This window comes from Anabrus simplex, chromosome 6 (assembly GCF_040414725.1).
Source record: "Anabrus simplex isolate iqAnaSimp1 chromosome 6, ASM4041472v1, whole genome shotgun sequence".
Classification (NCBI taxonomy): domain Eukaryota; kingdom Metazoa; phylum Arthropoda; class Insecta; order Orthoptera; family Tettigoniidae; genus Anabrus; species Anabrus simplex.
The window spans coordinates 214,007,192-214,023,981 of record NC_090270.1 but is presented as its reverse complement, the minus strand read 5'-3'; the positions used below and the strand labels follow the sequence as shown (position 1 = coordinate 214,023,981).

Below are 16,790 nucleotides of genomic sequence, written 5' to 3'. Positions count from 1 at the left end.
GCGGTTAGCGGGATTAGCTGCAATTTCCGGAGGCCCGGGTTCGATTCCTGGCTCTGCCACGAAATTTGAAAAGTGGTACGAGGGCTGGTATAGGGTCCACTCAGCCTCGGGAGGTCAACTGGATAGAGGAGGGTTCGATTCCCACCTCAGCAATCCTCGAAGTCCGTGGTTTCCCGCTTCTTCTCCCCCTTCCGATCTTTCTATCCCCCGTTCACAAGGCCCCTGTTGAGCATAGCAGGTGAGACCGCCTGGGTGAGGTACTGGTCCTCCTCGCGAGTTGTATCCCCACCCAAAGTCTCCCGCTCCAGGACACTACGCTTGAGGCGGTAGAGGTGGGATCCCTCTCTGAGTCCGAGGGAAAACCAGCCCTGGAGGGTATACGGATTATGAAAGAAAGAAAGAATCAATAGTAACTCTTCGGATGGCCCTAATGTATTTCACTTCACAGATGTTTGGGAAGGTGAACAAGAAGAAACTCACACTAAATGGCCGAGTATTAATCTTTTACACGGCAACATCGTACACTATACTTCGTTCTAAACCCTCGGGAGGCCGACAATCGACCGCAGATCCACAGAGGGGTTTTACCTTGGGCATCCTCAATTTTTTCCTTTTACATCCCTTCGGTTAATATTGAAATAAGTGAAATTGGAGCATTTCGGCTTTCTGATATTGAACTAGCAGCGTTACAAATTACATTGGGTCAGATCAAGTATTGACGCGTAAACTTTTTTTTTTTTAAGTTCCTTCTACAATTTCACTCCTGGGTACACTCTGTGGTGTAGTAGTTAGTGTGATTAGCGGCCACATCTTGAGGCCTGGGTTCGATTCCACGAAATTTGAAAAGTGGTACGAGGGCTGGAGCCTCGGAAGGTCAACTGAATAGGGAATTTCGATTCCAAACCTCAACCATCTTTGGTTTTCTGTGATTTCCCACTTCTCCTCCAGGCAAATGCTGGGTTGGTACCTAACTCAAGGTCACGGCCGCTTCCTTCTCTCGTTTTTGTCTATCCCTTCCAATCTTCCCATCCCCCACAAGATCCGTGTTCAGCATAGCAGGTGAAGCCGACTGGGCGAGGCGAGGTACTCGTCCTCCTTCCCAGTTGTATACCCGACCCAAAGTCTCACGCCTTTGCGGCGGTAGAGGTGGGATCGCTCGCTGAGTCCGAGGAAAAAACCTAGGGCGGTAAACAGATTAAGAAGAAGAACAACTCGGGTACACCTGTAGTCTGAAACTTAAAACCACGTTTTGAAAGTGTTTTTTTAAAAAAAATACAAAACGACGGAAATAGATTTATAGCGGTGAATGTATTAAAAGGAGATTTTAAATGTTTTAAAAGGAGATTTTTTTGCGGGACATGCCCGAGATAAGGCAGCCACACAGCTATTGAGTGGGTTTAGTGACTTTCCGGTGGGTTGGCTGTATTGCGTGACGTAGCTACTCTCCCCGGCTAACCAATCAGATTCCAACTAGGGCGTAGCTAATGATTGCTTGAAAAATTAGTAAGGCAGGTTCCAATGCAAAACAGTTCACTTGGTCTGCGAAAAGCGTGTGGAGTAGTTGATTGTTTGAGAGCGCGAACGAACTTACGAGATGAGGGAAATTGTACACATTCAGGCTGGTCAATGCGGAAACCAAATTGGAGCAAAGGTGAGAAAGATTTGTATTGTGTTGTATGTCGTTTGAGTGCTTTTGAACTAACATAACAATAATCCTAACCGGTGTTTCTTCTCGAAATGGGAAAGACTTGGTGACTTTGTGTCTAATACTTTTTTCTTTTCAAAATACTCTTATGCATGTCGGCAGGATATCTTCATTGCTGGGACTATAGACGCCCAGATCATGTTGATATTTGTTTTTCGATGCGTATTATTTCCGGTAATAGGGAAATAAATGAAAATTTGAACATACTTGTTTTAAACAGCTAATGAACAGTTATCAATTTAAAAATGTCCATTTTGGGTAACTGTTTTTTGGGCTCAAGGCCTCAACATATTTCTTTTGTAACTCTTCCCTTCATCTTTGTGCCTCTGATTTACTTTTTTACATATAGAGCAGTAGCCTTGATGCTTTCTGTAGTTGATAATCTTGCATGCGTTTGGATGTTTTGTTTTCGATTATGTATGATATCGACTAAATGTTTGTGGTAGCTTCGACATGTCCTCCCGTGATCTGTCTGTTTTATTGCAATGGCTTATTTCTACGTTCATTGCTTTTGTGTTGATTTAGTACGTTACTAATTTTAGCGTGGAGTAGCCTATATAAGAAGTTGGATGTTACTTTAAGGCGTGAATTTAGTGCGTACATTTTAATCTGGTTCTGCGTTTTTGTGGTAAAAATATTTGTTTTATTAAGCACAGTGTTTCGGTGCTTAATGGTTTTGACATTTTCACTCGGTTGAATTCATACGATTCAGTAGAATAAGTGAAGGTTTGAGGAGCATATTGTAGAAATGTGATACGGTACTATCGTCATTATCCGTGTTATCACACCCGCCGATAGATGTTCGTAAGGACCTCGATTGCGTGCAAGATAAATTTCAATCTGTTTTAAACGTCCTGACTGCGGGCGGCAGCTTGTCTTGGGCATAGTTCAACTTCGCCGATTTTCTGACACTTAGGACTATGTATAATGAATGTTTGCCTATTTGACATTCTTAGGTATGGTTAAAAATGCAGTGTCATCTGCATGTCCAAATTAGTCTAGGACATTTATCAAAAAGTCAGTATGTATACCTGTATTAGAAAATTGCATTTGTCAAGTTAAAATACGTGTACCGGTACGCATATTAGAACAGGGCATATTCATACCCTAGTCTATATATTATATAAATTCTAGCTTGCTTGTAATAAGAAACTCTCTTCAGGATATGCAATCGTGAGATAATTCCTAGTCTGTATTTTAAAATTAATTCCTCTGTACTGTACGCTTTTTGCAGACTGGTTTAGATTTGTACGTACCTGTAATATTCATTGTCTGCGTTTGAACGATGGCATCACAAAGTTTTGTGTGTGTGCGTGCATTGTTAACGTTGAGTCCAAAACCGTTGTTGAACGTTTCACAAGCTTTCGTAGGTCTTTTCGCTATGTCCGAATCCGACATTACTGGCGTAAACTGATTCAGAATAAATAAATAAATACGCTCCAAAACTTGTAACACCGAGCTCGATAGCTGCAGTCGCTTAACTACGGCGAGTATTCAGTAATTGGGAGATAGTGGGTTCGAGCCCCACTGTCGGCTGCCCTGAAGATGGTTTTCCGTGGTTTCCCACTTTCACTCCAGGCAAATGTCGGGGCTGTACCTTAATTAAGGCTACAGTCGCTTCCTTCCAATTCCTAGGCCTTTCCTATCCCATCGTCGCCGTAAGACATATCTGTATCGATGCGACGTAAAGCAAATAGAAAAAAAACAAAACAAAACTTGTAACATTCCGATTGCTGAGTTTTATGTTAATTACAGTAGGCCTAGTGGCATTAATTCTGGACACTTTTTAGTGATTCATGGAAAATTGTATTCAGGAGTTTTAGTTGAAATATACATTGTAATTTACTGCAAATTTTCAGGAAACGTGCCCTAATGTCCGCTGTTTGAAAATTTAAGTTAAACTATAGAAAATTAATTCAATATTTAATAAAATAAACAAAATACTCATAACACAACGATTTCAGAAAATTACAAATTATTAGGTACAAATGTTATTACAAAGTTTCTCAGTATTTCGTGGGATATCCTTTAGGTTTAATCACTGCCTCGATTCTGTGCGGCATCGAGTCTACCAAATCTGAGATCTTCTGGTATGATCACTCTGAATCATGAATTGGCGTTGGCTTCTAGCAGCTCCCTCTTGTTACTGAGATTTCGTCGTGAAACCAAAATTTTCAGCCTTGCTCACAAGTTCTCAATTGGGTTGAGGTCGGGACTGTTGTCAGGCCAAGGAAGCACACTGTGATGGTCAGCAAACCATTGCTTATTGATTCTAGTGCTGTGGCATGGCGCATTTGTCTTGTTGAAAGATGCACTGATGGTTGTTACTTTGAAACAAATCACGGATAGAGGGCAGCAATTTTAACACAATGACTTCTTCTTGGTTCTTTTTTGGCGTTAATGTTGCCCTGTAACACTTGCAGACGTCCAATTCCATGTCTTGTCATGCAGCCCCACACCATGACACTGATGGGATGCTTCATAGTGGCAGTGGTGCACTTAGGGTAACAAGTCTTCGCCTGGTCGACGACGAACGAACTTTAATCCACCGCTTCCAAAGATGCTCATCTTGGGCTCGTCACACCAAATGACTCTAGTCCAGTCTTCTTTTGTCCAATTTTTGTGTGCTAAAACCCATTTCAAACGTTTCTGCCTCTGCATTTTGTTCAGATAAGGCTTCTCTCTTGGAGTCCTCGCTCTCAAACCATTTTCACGAAGTTTGTCTGACCGTTCGATCTGAAACTTCAACCCCTGAAGTCTTCAAGATGACATTTATATATTTTGCGGTACGCCGACGATCTTGTAGAGAAAGACGGCAGATTCTACGACAGTCTTGATCAGTCAATATTGGTATTCTGCCAGTTCTTGGAGCAGTTTTGGTTGATCCAGTTTCTTCATACTGCTTGCGAACTTTCCTCACACCCAACTTCGTAGCGCCTCCACCAAACCTTTTTCCTATTTCTTCGTAAGTATAACCTTCACGGAGTGTTGTTGCTTTACTCCTTTTACTCGGTGACCAATCAGCACGTTTCGGCACAAGAGACATTGTTTTCAATACTGTATTCCGTCTCGACTCAGCTCACTTTAAAGAAATCTTACACTTCAACAAGAGCAATGTTTTGCTGACTATTACTGTTACAACAGTGATCATAATGCTTTTTTCTCACTGGATAAAGCAATAATAATAATACGGTTTCATTGTCTGATTTGTCGGGACAAAAATGACAAACTTGTTTTACAGGTGCAAAAGCATGTAAAATAGTGGAGTTTTTTATCGTTGTCAGTTATATCTATTTATTTTTAATAAAAATACAACGAAAAATGATAAATATTTAGTATACATATCATAAACAAAAGATAGAAGCATAATTTATTGATTTAGTGTACCACAACTTGTATACATTTCGTGATTTTATAATGTTTGAACATTTCAATAAAGTGTACAGAATTAATGTCACTACTGTACATCTGCCAAGGCATTTCCTTCTTCCTCGACAGAAAGCAAACCTAAACCGAACATACAGTACAATGCTTGACCAATATCAGTAGGTAGAGTTTAATTTATATTCAGAAGATAGCTCTGAATTTTGAATTTTTCTCTCCCCGAGCCTGTGTCAAATGAAATCTACAAACTAGGCCTATTGTAGATGATGACGGCTACACCTGACTCACTGCTTTATGTATGGCTACTTGAGAATCAGCCACATATGTTGATGGTTCAAACTTAATATTATCACAGGCATCAAGGATTTTAGTAAATACTTTCTCGTACGCGACCTGTTCGGCAATAAGCAGAAAGCAAAACTCCCTTCAGGCAAGCAGCTGAATGTTGAAAACACCCTAGGGATATAAGCTACGAATTTTAGATCAATACATTTAATAAATGCCTTTGCTGGCAGGACCTAGTGTTTATAGTGGACTATGTCTTCTGGTATAGGCTAGAGCAATTTTGTTACTTTCATAAATCTGTCTGTCTTATCCTTGGCTTTGACAATATGAAAGTGGCTGAGGTATGAGCGATGCTAGTAATGCCAATCCTTATTCAGCCAGTCCCTGCTATGAATGGTGTGAAAATGTTGCTCATAGGGTCGGTTGGTGTATGCATTTCAGTGGGCTTGGCAGACTGATATGTAATAGCAACTCTGACTCGGTGAGGAAAGCAACGGGAAACTACCTCACTCCTCATTTCCCTAGTACGCCTCTTCAGTGATGCCTAGGCCATCTATGACAGCTGATGGCAGACCTGTTGAGGATACCACCAGCGGAATCTCTGACGGACTGAACATACATACATACATACATTTAATAAAATGACAATATTCTTCATGAAATTAAAATCCACAGCGTGTTTCGTCATTCGACCGGGTCAGGAATGGAATTAATGAAGCCTCCAACTAGCGGCGAGGATAGGAATTGTACCGGCTGCTGAAGCCTGTAGCACTCCTCTGGGGCAATGATTAATGCTGTGGCTTGGTTCTAAAAGGGCCAATGTCAAAAAAACTGTTTTTGAACTATGAGCATTTGAAGTTTTGCTTATAGTATTCCAATTATATTTTTCAACAACTAACTTTAAATAACTTTATACTTTCTTTGTGGAAGTCGCCTTATTAAATTCAAATCTGCCTGCAGAAAGTTTTTCCTGGTAACATAAAACTGAGTTGTGTGAGTCATTGTGTGTATGTTGTGTGAATGGGTTTTCTTCATTTATTATTATTATTATTATTAGTAGTAGTAGTAGTAGTAGTAGTAGTAGTAATTATCACATTAATTGCTGTACTGATATGTAGGCCTAACTTACCGGTAGTCTTAGAATTATTTGTCTGTAGTATTATTTCTTTTTAGAATTTCTATGTCTTACTTTTATGTTTACATTTTTAAATTCTGTTTATAGTGGTTAAGTGTAAAAGAGGGCCGTGAGCCCTAACTTCGCCACAAATGTAAGTCAGGAATAAATAAATAAATGCTAATATTTTCTATCGTATTCTTTTTTTTTTTTTGCTAGTTGCTTTACGTCGCACCGACTCAGATAGGTCTTATGGCGACGATGGTACAGGAAATGGCTAGGAGTGAGAAGGAATCGGCCGTGGCCTTAATTAAAGTACAGCCCCAGCATTTGCCTGGTGTGAAAATGGGAAACCACGGAAAACCATTTTCAGGGCTGCCGATAGTGGGGTTCGAACCTACTATCTCCCGAATACTGGACACTGGCCGCAATTAAGCGACTGCACTATCGTATTCTTTAAAAATTGACAGTCTCTAATCTTTATTGGTAATCTTAACATTACTAGCAAGGGCTTATTTAATTAAACGTTAACTGTTCGTTTAGTACTTAACAGAGAGATTGGCCCTTTTAACATGTTGCAAGCCAGGGTAAAACGCGTTTGTATAAGTTAATATCTCAATTTCGATAAAAAATGACATTGGCCCTTTTAGAACCAAGCCACAGGGGATGAAATGATATAGAGTGTTGCTGGAATGAAATATGACAGGGAAAACCGGAGTCCCCGGAGAAAAACCTGCCCCGCCTCCGCTTTGTCCAGAGCAAATCTCGCTTGGAGAGACCGGGGTTTGAACCACGGAACCCAGCGGCGAGAGGCCGGCGTGCTGCCGCCTGAGTCACGGAGGCTCTTATATTCTTCATATACACCTAAAAATTACAATCCTTTTCTTAATAATCATTATCCGGTCGATTAGATTAGCAGTTTGCCTTTTTCTACCCCTACAAGCGCTAATGTGAGTCAATGTAGAGTTTCACTTAAGCCCTTATAACTACATTCGGTGTGGAGATTTTTCAAAAAATCAAAAACGCTTGAGGGTAGTGAACCAAGGAGCACATTACAGAAATAATTATATAAATGTTAATTTGGCTAGGATTTAAATGAGAGAAAACGAGTAAAGAAACAAGTGATTTTAGGCCGTTTTTCTGGAACTGCATTTAGGACGGAAGTATTTTTCGTATTTTTTTTTAGTTTGATAGAGCTGTCCAAGACTCACATTTTGAAGTCTTTTCAGGCCATTTCGACCTTCAGCTTTCGGCACAATTGAGGAAATTGCTTTATTTTACGATTTTCGCAAATTTGTCTGCTAAGAAATGTTATCAACATTACACTTGGCATTTCCTGCGTGAGGAAAGCAACGGGAAACTACCTCACCTCCTCATTTCCCTAGTACGCCTCTTTAGTGACACATCGGCCATCTATGACAATAGTGGACCTGTTGAGGATCCAACTAGCCTTCGGGCTGAATATTCAACATACATTTCTTGCAAAGCTCTGAACTTTGTCTAACATTTTCGGTAATAGCAGCAAAATTTACCTTCTAGCGCCATAAATACATTTCCTATCGATAGTAACGTCTGTATTTGAAATGTCAACTATTTCACAGACAACGAATGACTTAACATTATTTACTAATAGTACAGCTACACCTGTTACATGACGACCGCAAGCATTTGACGTATTTTGGGGTACACCTGCTCGCGCGCAATTGACCTGTTTAAAGTTTAGTCGCTCGCGTGCAGTAAGACAAAATAATATTGATTTTTCCCGCAGTCGATACCCACCTTTCGTCAGAGAGGAAATGACCAGGCGACACAATGTCCTTCCTTGGAAATGGCGGAAGGGGAAAGGCAGCATGTTGAGTTACCGGTCCAAAATGACAGCCTTCACATATTTTACTGAATAATTTTTTTTCTGCGGGAAAGGAATTGAAAATGTCGAATTTGCTTGCTAATATAAGTAGGCCGGGCTGAGTGGCTCAGACGGTTGAGGCGCCGGCCTTCCGGCACCTCAGCGTCTCCGAAAACCGCGAAAGTACTTAGTTTGACGTAAAGCTATTATTATTATTATTATTATTATTATTATTATTATTATTATTATTATATCTAGAATTGTTTCACTTTATGATTTATAAAAGTACAAAGTATTTCTTGGTTGGTTTCATGTATGATTAAGTGCTGCATAGCAGAGGCTTTAAAGGCATGTTCATTTCACCCGGCTGAACGGAGGTTCAATTCTCCGCGAGGAACTCGAAGAGAGCTGACCATTATCCCACAAATGCCGTGGTTAACGGATAATGGAAACCCTACCACTCCAAGAGCCGTCATGGTTTATGGAAATTGTATTTTATCCATGTGCAGTATGTTGGGCTTCTTAAAAATATAACGCACGGTACAGTTTTGACAGCAAGTTAGCAGGCATGTGTGATGTAGGTTTGCTGTACTTCAGTTTTGTATCCTGTCTGGTGTCTGAATACTGTCGATGTCTGATCTACGTTCTAGTGAATGGCAATTGAGCTTTTGTCTTTACGAAACAAGAAAGAGGATATTTTAAATACATCTTCGTGCCATATCTACAGTGTATTATTGTGACTTACATACGTTGTTATTGTTTGAGTCATCAGTTTACAGACTAGTTTGATACACCTCCACATGCCACTCTATCCTGTGTTAACCTTCATTATTTCCACATAACCACTGAAATCCCACAGCCTGTTTCCAGTCATTCGACCGGGTCAGGAATGAAATGAATGAAACCCCCATCTAGCGGCGAGGATAGGAAATGTGCCGGCTGCAGTAGCTTGTCGCACTCCTCTGGGGCAATGATAAATGACTGACAGATTAAATCCAATGTTAATGGAAAGTGTTGCTGGAATGAAAGATAACAGGGAAAACCGGAGTACCCGGAGGAAAACCTGTCTTGCCTCCGCTTTGTCCAGCACAAATTTCACGTGGAGTGACCGGGATTTGAACCGCGGTATCCAGCGGTGAGGCCGGCGCGCTGCCGCCTGAGCCTCCACGTAACCACTACGTCTACTCAAATATATTTGTCATATTCATTCATAATCTACCCCACCGTTCTTACCACCTACACTTCCTTCAAAAACCAAAGGAACAAGTCCTGGGTGCCGCCAAATCGTACTCTTTTCACACAGATTTATAAAAATGCATATTGATTGAAGCCTGTAAACTTCAATATTAATGCATTCCTGTTTTGCTGTGAATTGATCCAAGCATAGTTTTTTTTTTTTTTAAGTATTACAATTTTCTGAACACCCCTCGTCATCAGCCATGCCAATCGGTAACTCTGATTGCGACATTCCATTCCTTACGGCATCTTGACCACTACGTAATCGTTAAAATATGAAATCTACTAGTTTCTGACTGTACTGTAGCATATTCTACTTTTAAGATTACTCTTAATTCTGCCCGGAAATCTTTTCGACCAGTGTACACCCGACAAAAAGGAAGAAAGTGGATAGTAAAGGAAACGACTTCAGACGAGGCCGTGGCGGCTAACACGCCTGACATACACTGTGTCTGTAGATGTTCATTTGTTTGAAATAGCTTTTACTAGGTTACCAGGTTACGCGCCCGAAATCTGTTTTAGGGTCATTTCGGTTGCAGAATGTTTTGCTGGCGGGGTTTCGTATTACGGGTTGGGCAGTAGATTGTGACCCTAAGCAAGACTTACTCGCCTTCCGATACTCACTTTCTTCGTTCGCACGCGTATCTGGATTCGACGTATACGGTACAGTATAGTTTGTAATCATGTAACGAGAGCTAACTTCCTTTTGTCCTGCCGGATTGGGGTCTGTTCATTGATATTAGTCATTTTTTGTTATCATTTCTGTTGCGATGAATGGCAATATTTAGGAAGGCTGTTTTTTTTTAATTTAGATGAAAATTCAATCTTGGAATAGACCGTTCAAATGACATACGACCGACGTCTTGCCACTGTTCACTCTATGCTATCAATTTATCTACCATTCAATGAATCTAGTTGTAGGCCTACTCCTCATAAGCAGGAAAGTACACAGCCCTATTGATATCTTGGCGCGCCGTATTTCTTCTATGATGGTTATTTTTATGTGCGAGAAAGAAACATATTCCAGGAACTACAGTGTAGTTTGTAATTATGTAACAAGAGGTAACTTCCATCTGTCCTGCCAGGAGTGAGGACTGTTCATTGAGTCATTCTTGTTGCCAACATTTCTGTTGCAATGAATACAATATTTAGGAAGGTTGTGTTTTTTAATTTAGATGAACATTCTATTTTGTATGTATTTGTTAGAAAAACATTTCAAATTTATGCAGGGAATTTACAATTAACCTTTTCTTTACTACTGTTACTCCGTAGAATTCTCTTTATACACAGTTCAAAAAAGTTAGGCGAACATGTTTTGTAACGTCTGGTACGTGAACGTTAATTTGGCAGATGGGTTCCAGTGGTCGTACAGCGTACCTTGAGACCTTAGCTACTCAGAGTATGTCAAATCGGTTTCCATCTGTAGGCGTAGCCGTGCATTAAACTGTCAGGTGAACCCTCAAAACAAAGTGAATAGCGGTGCGTCAGTGTGTCGTTGTGAGGTACAGACTACTGCGGTCATTTGATCACGTTGTACGTAAACCAGCACATCCGATGAGACACCTTAACGAGGTTCAAGTCGCAAGGGCTGTCACTTTGATCCAGGAAGGACGGACTTTCGTCGTGTTGCTGTGGATCTGTCTCTCTCCGTCAATTATTCACCGCTTGTGAAATCGCTACAATGAGACAGACCCGTTCACAAGGAGGGTTGGACAAGGTCGTGGACGCATGAGAACCCCACAGGATGACCTATATCTAACCATCTGTGCGAACTGCGTCGTTCAGCAACTGCCAGAGATCTACAGCAAGACCTCAGGAGGGTCACTAGAGTCACGGTGTCTGACCAGACAGTAAGGAACAGGTTAAGAGAAGTGTCCTTATGACCCAGACGTCCTGTTCGAGTGCCCCGTTTAACGCAGCAACATCGCGCAGCTCCCCTTCTGTTTGCCCGTACCCACGTCAACTGGCACCTGCGCGAACGGAGACCTGTGTGTTCACAGACGAGTTCAGATTTCCCCTGACACAGCGTGATGGATGTCACGTGTATGGAGACGCCATGGTGAGGAGTACATGCCAGATGTTGTCCAAGAAGGTGACCGATTCGGACAAGGTTCTGTGATGTTGGGGTGGCATCAGTATTGATGGCCGTACGGATATCGGCGTCGTCCGTGGTAATCTACCACTGCGGGGTACATCGAGCAGATACATGTTACATCATGTGTTGGTTGCTGCATACAGTGTTGCCCTGAATTCGTACTCATGCACGACAATGCCAGGGCTCATGTAGCGCGCATCACCAGAGCTGTCTTGCGAGAACTGGACATTAAAGAGATGGAATGGCCATCAGTGAGTCCCGACCTTAATCCCATCGAGCATGTGTGCGATAGGCTTGACAGAAGTGTTCTTGGGCTCCCTGTTCCACCACAGACTCTCAAAGACGTCGAACAGACTCTCAATGAAAAAATGGGACCTGATACCGCAACATAACCTCCGACTTATACGGAGCATGCCACGTAGCTGTGATAAATGCTCGTGGAGGACAAACACCATGCTGAAGCCCTCCAGCAGTGATAAAAGTCCACCCTGGCGGACTATTATCTGTTTTCGCCTCTATTTGGACGCTTCCGTTTGTGTTCTGAAAATGACCGCGAATCCATCGATGTTCTTCTGTATACTTTGTGATAGTACAAATATCACACCCTTGCACTATATGTCGAAGTACAGTATCTGTGTGATATAAGTGCCGATTATGAGAATCGGCAAGTCGTGTTGATACAGTGGCAGTGAAGGGTTCTTATCTATACTGCTAATAATAAGAGTTGGCGCCTGACATTTCTTAGAGGGATGTCCGTTTACTGCCTGCCGAGGCGGGATAAAGGGAGTGGCTGTGTGGTTGCCATGGAAACGAGGGTGGGGCGACTGCGGTTGCCATGGAGATAAAACTTCAGGGCAGCTCGTCTTGCTGGGAGTTGCCAAACCTGTCACTGTCACTGATAAGAACCTGATTGTTTGTATAAGAGTGATCGCAAATGGGACGACACCGCCTGGCCAGGTAGTCTACAACAGATCACAGCGGTCAGAATGAAGGAGGGAACAAGTGAGCCGGAAGCGAGGGGTAAGAGCATGTAGAAAGGAATGCTGGAATGTGGCAACATCGTGAAATGGCACGTGCAGTGCTCCTCCCTCCAACCTTACCTGTCAGACGCCAACTTTAGATAAGTCTAGTATACATAATTATATGTACATTGTTCAACGGACTAGCTACAAATGGTGGCTTAGTTCTCGCTTTCGTTTTACCACTGTTTTCTTTGTTGTTGTAAATATGGAGTCTTCCAGCAATCTTTTGTTTGTGTATTATAAGTATAGGCGTGTTGATGAGGTGCTCATGCACGGATTTTATTAAGAATATAGTTAGATATTTTAGAATCAGTGGAGTTATTGATGAACCTAGGTGCAGTTCCTACCTATTTAGTCGTTTTCAGAAGGTTAGGTAAGGCCTGAAGCAGATGTACCAGTACGCAGCATTATGTATACGCCCTGGGAGATGAAGAAATATCATGCTCTATCTAAATTCGAGAGATCCATTCTGGTGAACTCTGGCGGCCATACTACGGACATTTCGATTAATTGTGTTTATTAATTTTATTACGTTTTTGAGTCATTTTATTTATTTATATATTTTCTAATTTACTTATTCGTGTTATTTATTTTATTGGTATTTATTTACAACCAGTTTCAACTTCAACGGTAAAGAATAAAGGTTTAGTTGGTAATATACCTGGGTGTGAGGTACTATTTTGTGGAGAATGACATAGGTTCAAAAGTACGTTCCCCTAATTTTTGGAACTGTGTATTAGACGGTCCTATTCGAAATTGAACGGTTTCAAAATTACACGTTCCCAGACTTTTCGAAAGGATTATTTATAAAGCCAAATTTTCCGCTCGGATGTTATTTTCATCAGAAAAGGTAGAACATGGGAACTTACTATGAAATGCTTATCTTGCTGTGTTATCTGAAGAAACTCCGTTATGAACAGTTTCATTGTATATGAATTGTGCTAGTACGTTTGTTATCAGTGGTGTGGCAGGAGAAAAGGTCCCTGGATTGAAACAGAAAATTACTCCAAAGATGTCCTTTTCTTTCGAAGTGCTCATTATTCTAGCAGGTTTCTTGAGAAATTTACTTGTCTTGGATCTCTTCTACTAAACATATTTTGAATCCTAACCATTCAGGACAAACTGTAAAGAAAGGAGGTTTGATCACTTATGGACAATGAATTCCTTGTATATTTTTCAAACATTAAGTTGTTCAACTTAATCTTTTACAATTGGCTTTTTACGTCGCACCGACACAGGTCTTACGGCGACGATGGGATAGGAAATGGCTAGGATTGGGAAGGAGGCGGCCGTGGCCTTAATTAAGGTACAGACCCAGCATTTGCCTGGTGTGAAAATGGGAAACCACGGAAAACCATTTTCAGGCCTGCCGACAGTGGGGTTCGAACCTACTATCTCCCGAATACTGGATACTGGCCGCACTTAAACGACTACAGCTATCGAGCTCGGTACTTAGTCTTTTATTTGTAAGATGTCTTGAAAATTACGTATGGCTCGTCATGGGTATGGCATACAGGAACCATTATTTTTCTTTAAGTTACTTGTGTATGGAAAATGGATTGTATTACAAGTTTATATTACGACAGTGGTGGGAACTGAGCAGTTACACATTTTTCAATCATCATTTTACAGTTCCAGTTTTACACAACTGTTGGCGAGTCTCTTGTTAATGATGTCTTCCAGTGTTCTTCCCTTATCTGCAATGTCTATTTACCGTATGCGACAGTATACGGTACTACCTGTGACTGTCTAGACGACGGTTGGGTGGCTCTTACCAAACCTTATAACCTAAGGGAGAACGAATGGCTATGGGCAGACGAGTTCCACCTTAGGGGGGGTTTGTTGAAGCTTTTGTGTAAGAAATGACACATAAATTCAACAGAAAGCTGCTGCCTTGTACTTGTGGCAAGGGGACTGCTAAAATTTTCTCAACGTTAGGCCTAGCAGGTCAGTTACCGAGTAACTACAATCGCTTTCACCACTTATGCAAGCTTTCGGATGGAAACATTCTTCCATGATGAATAAATATAATTTCTACTGATACTATTTTAAGATATGGGCAGTGTGTTATATTAATGTTTGGGACGACTTTCTGTCACTTATTGCATGTTATTGATGTAATATCTGCAGCAGCTAATTCTCTTCTGTTTCTTTCTAGTTCTGGGAGATCATCTCTGATGAGCATGGAATCGACCCAACTGGAGCCTACCACGGAGATTCGGACCTTCAGTTAGAACGAATAAACGTTTACTACAATGAAGCCTCTGGGGGAAAATATGTGCCTCGTGCCATTCTTGTGGATCTTGAACCTGGCACCATGGACTCTGTTCGTTCAGGACCTTTCGGCCAGATTTTCCGTCCCGATAATTTTGTTTTCGGTCAGAGCGGTGCTGGCAACAACTGGGCAAAGGGTCACTACACGGAAGGAGCAGAGTTGGTGGATTCCGTTCTGGATGTAGTCAGGAAAGAGGCCGAAAGCTGTGACTGCCTGCAGGGATTCCAGCTTACACATTCACTGGGAGGTGGCACTGGATCCGGCATGGGAACTCTCCTTATCTCCAAGATCCGCGAGGAATACCCTGACAGAATTATGAACACCTACTCAGTAGTACCTTCTCCCAAAGTATCAGACACTGTTGTGGAACCATACAACGCTACCCTCTCTGTCCACCAGTTGGTTGAAAATACAGACGAAACATACTGTATTGATAATGAAGCTCTCTACGATATTTGCTTCAGGACTCTGAAACTCACAACCCCTACCTACGGTGACTTGAACCATCTTGTTTCTCTCACAATGTCCGGTGTTACGACGTGTCTTAGGTTCCCTGGTCAGTTGAATGCTGATCTCAGGAAGCTCGCCGTTAATATGGTTCCCTTCCCTCGACTCCACTTCTTTATGCCTGGTTTTGCTCCTCTCACATCCCGCGGCAGCCAGCAGTACCGTGCCCTCACAGTTCCTGAACTCACACAACAGATGTTTGATGCGAAGAACATGATGGCTGCCTGCGATCCACGACATGGTCGCTACCTCACAGTGGCTGCAGTTTTCAGAGGCCGTATGTCAATGAAGGAAGTTGACGAGCAGATGTTGAACATCCAGAACAAAAATAGCAGTTACTTTGTTGAATGGATTCCTAACAACGTGAAGACTGCCGTCTGCGACATCCCACCCCGAGGTCTGAAGATGTCTGCCACCTTTATTGGAAACTCCACTGCCATCCAGGAGCTGTTCAAGCGTATTTCAGAACAGTTCACTGCCATGTTCAGGCGCAAGGCTTTCTTGCATTGGTACACTGGTGAGGGCATGGACGAAATGGAATTCACTGAAGCAGAGTCAAACATGAATGATCTTGTATCAGAATATCAACAGTATCAAGAAGCCACTGCTGACGAAGAAGCAGAGTTCGATGAAGAGCAGGAAGCGGAAGATGAGAACTAAATCCGAACTGACAAAATTCTTGTACCCAACAAAAAACCTTAATTTTTCTATGTATTATATTTTTTTGTAGATTTTTATTGTACATTCCAAAGTACCTAATGTACTAAAAGACTGAATATTTATATTTGGCTACAGAGAAAGGACATTAATTTATTTCGCTTGTAATTTGTGACATTTTGTTCTTCTAGATTATTTTGTCAATGAGCTTTTGTGTCCAAATAAATTATGCCATTTCTGACTTGTGGATTGACATTAAATGGCTGCCAAATACATCTTAGAGTTATGTTTAACGCAGTTCTTTCACTTCCTATTATCCTAGTCGACCACTTCCTGCTGGGATTACCTAACCTGCGAATATTGGTTCATGAAAATGTATGTAGGACAGTTGCTGAGTATTAAAGAGTTGGTGATTGAATTAACTATTTATGTCTCTGCATATGGGTTTTCAACAATACTTCAATATATGGAACCTGATAATTAAAATATTAGAATGTTCATTTTTTTTTTTAGATTGTCATACTCTTGGTATTAAAAATTAAAAGTACCAATTATAACTTTTGAAAGGTGTTTCAGTCATTAAGAACCCCTTTCATAAACATGTATTAGAACATGACTGGGATTCCTTGGAAATTAATAGTTAATGTGTCTGAGTGGCTGACGG

At 41.4% G+C, this 16,790-nt stretch overlaps 1 protein-coding gene across 1 annotated transcript; it reads left to right on the top strand.

Moving 5' to 3' along the window:
* The first annotated feature begins 1,504 nt into the window (after positions 1–1,504).
* Positions 1,505–16,399, top strand: LOC136876332 (tubulin beta-1 chain-like). The gene is made up of 2 exons (XM_067150184.2): positions 1,505–1,651; positions 14,846–16,399. The coding sequence occupies exons 1-2, from the start codon at positions 1,595–1,597 to the stop codon at positions 16,127–16,129; spliced, it is 1,341 nt and encodes a 446-aa protein (XP_067006285.1). The 5' UTR covers positions 1,505–1,594; the 3' UTR covers positions 16,130–16,399.
* The last annotated feature ends 391 nt before the right edge of the window (positions 16,400–16,790 follow it).

Bases quoted from the DNA above. Each gene is read 5' to 3' on its own strand.
- LOC136876332 (XM_067150184.2), top strand. From the start codon at position 1,595: ATGAGGGAAATTGTACACATTCAGGCTGGTCAATGCGGAAACCAAATT. The intron at 1,652-14,845 runs GTGAGAAAGATT...GTTTCTTTCTAG, and splicing joins GAAACCAAATTGGAGCAAAG to TTCTGGGAGATCATCTCTGA.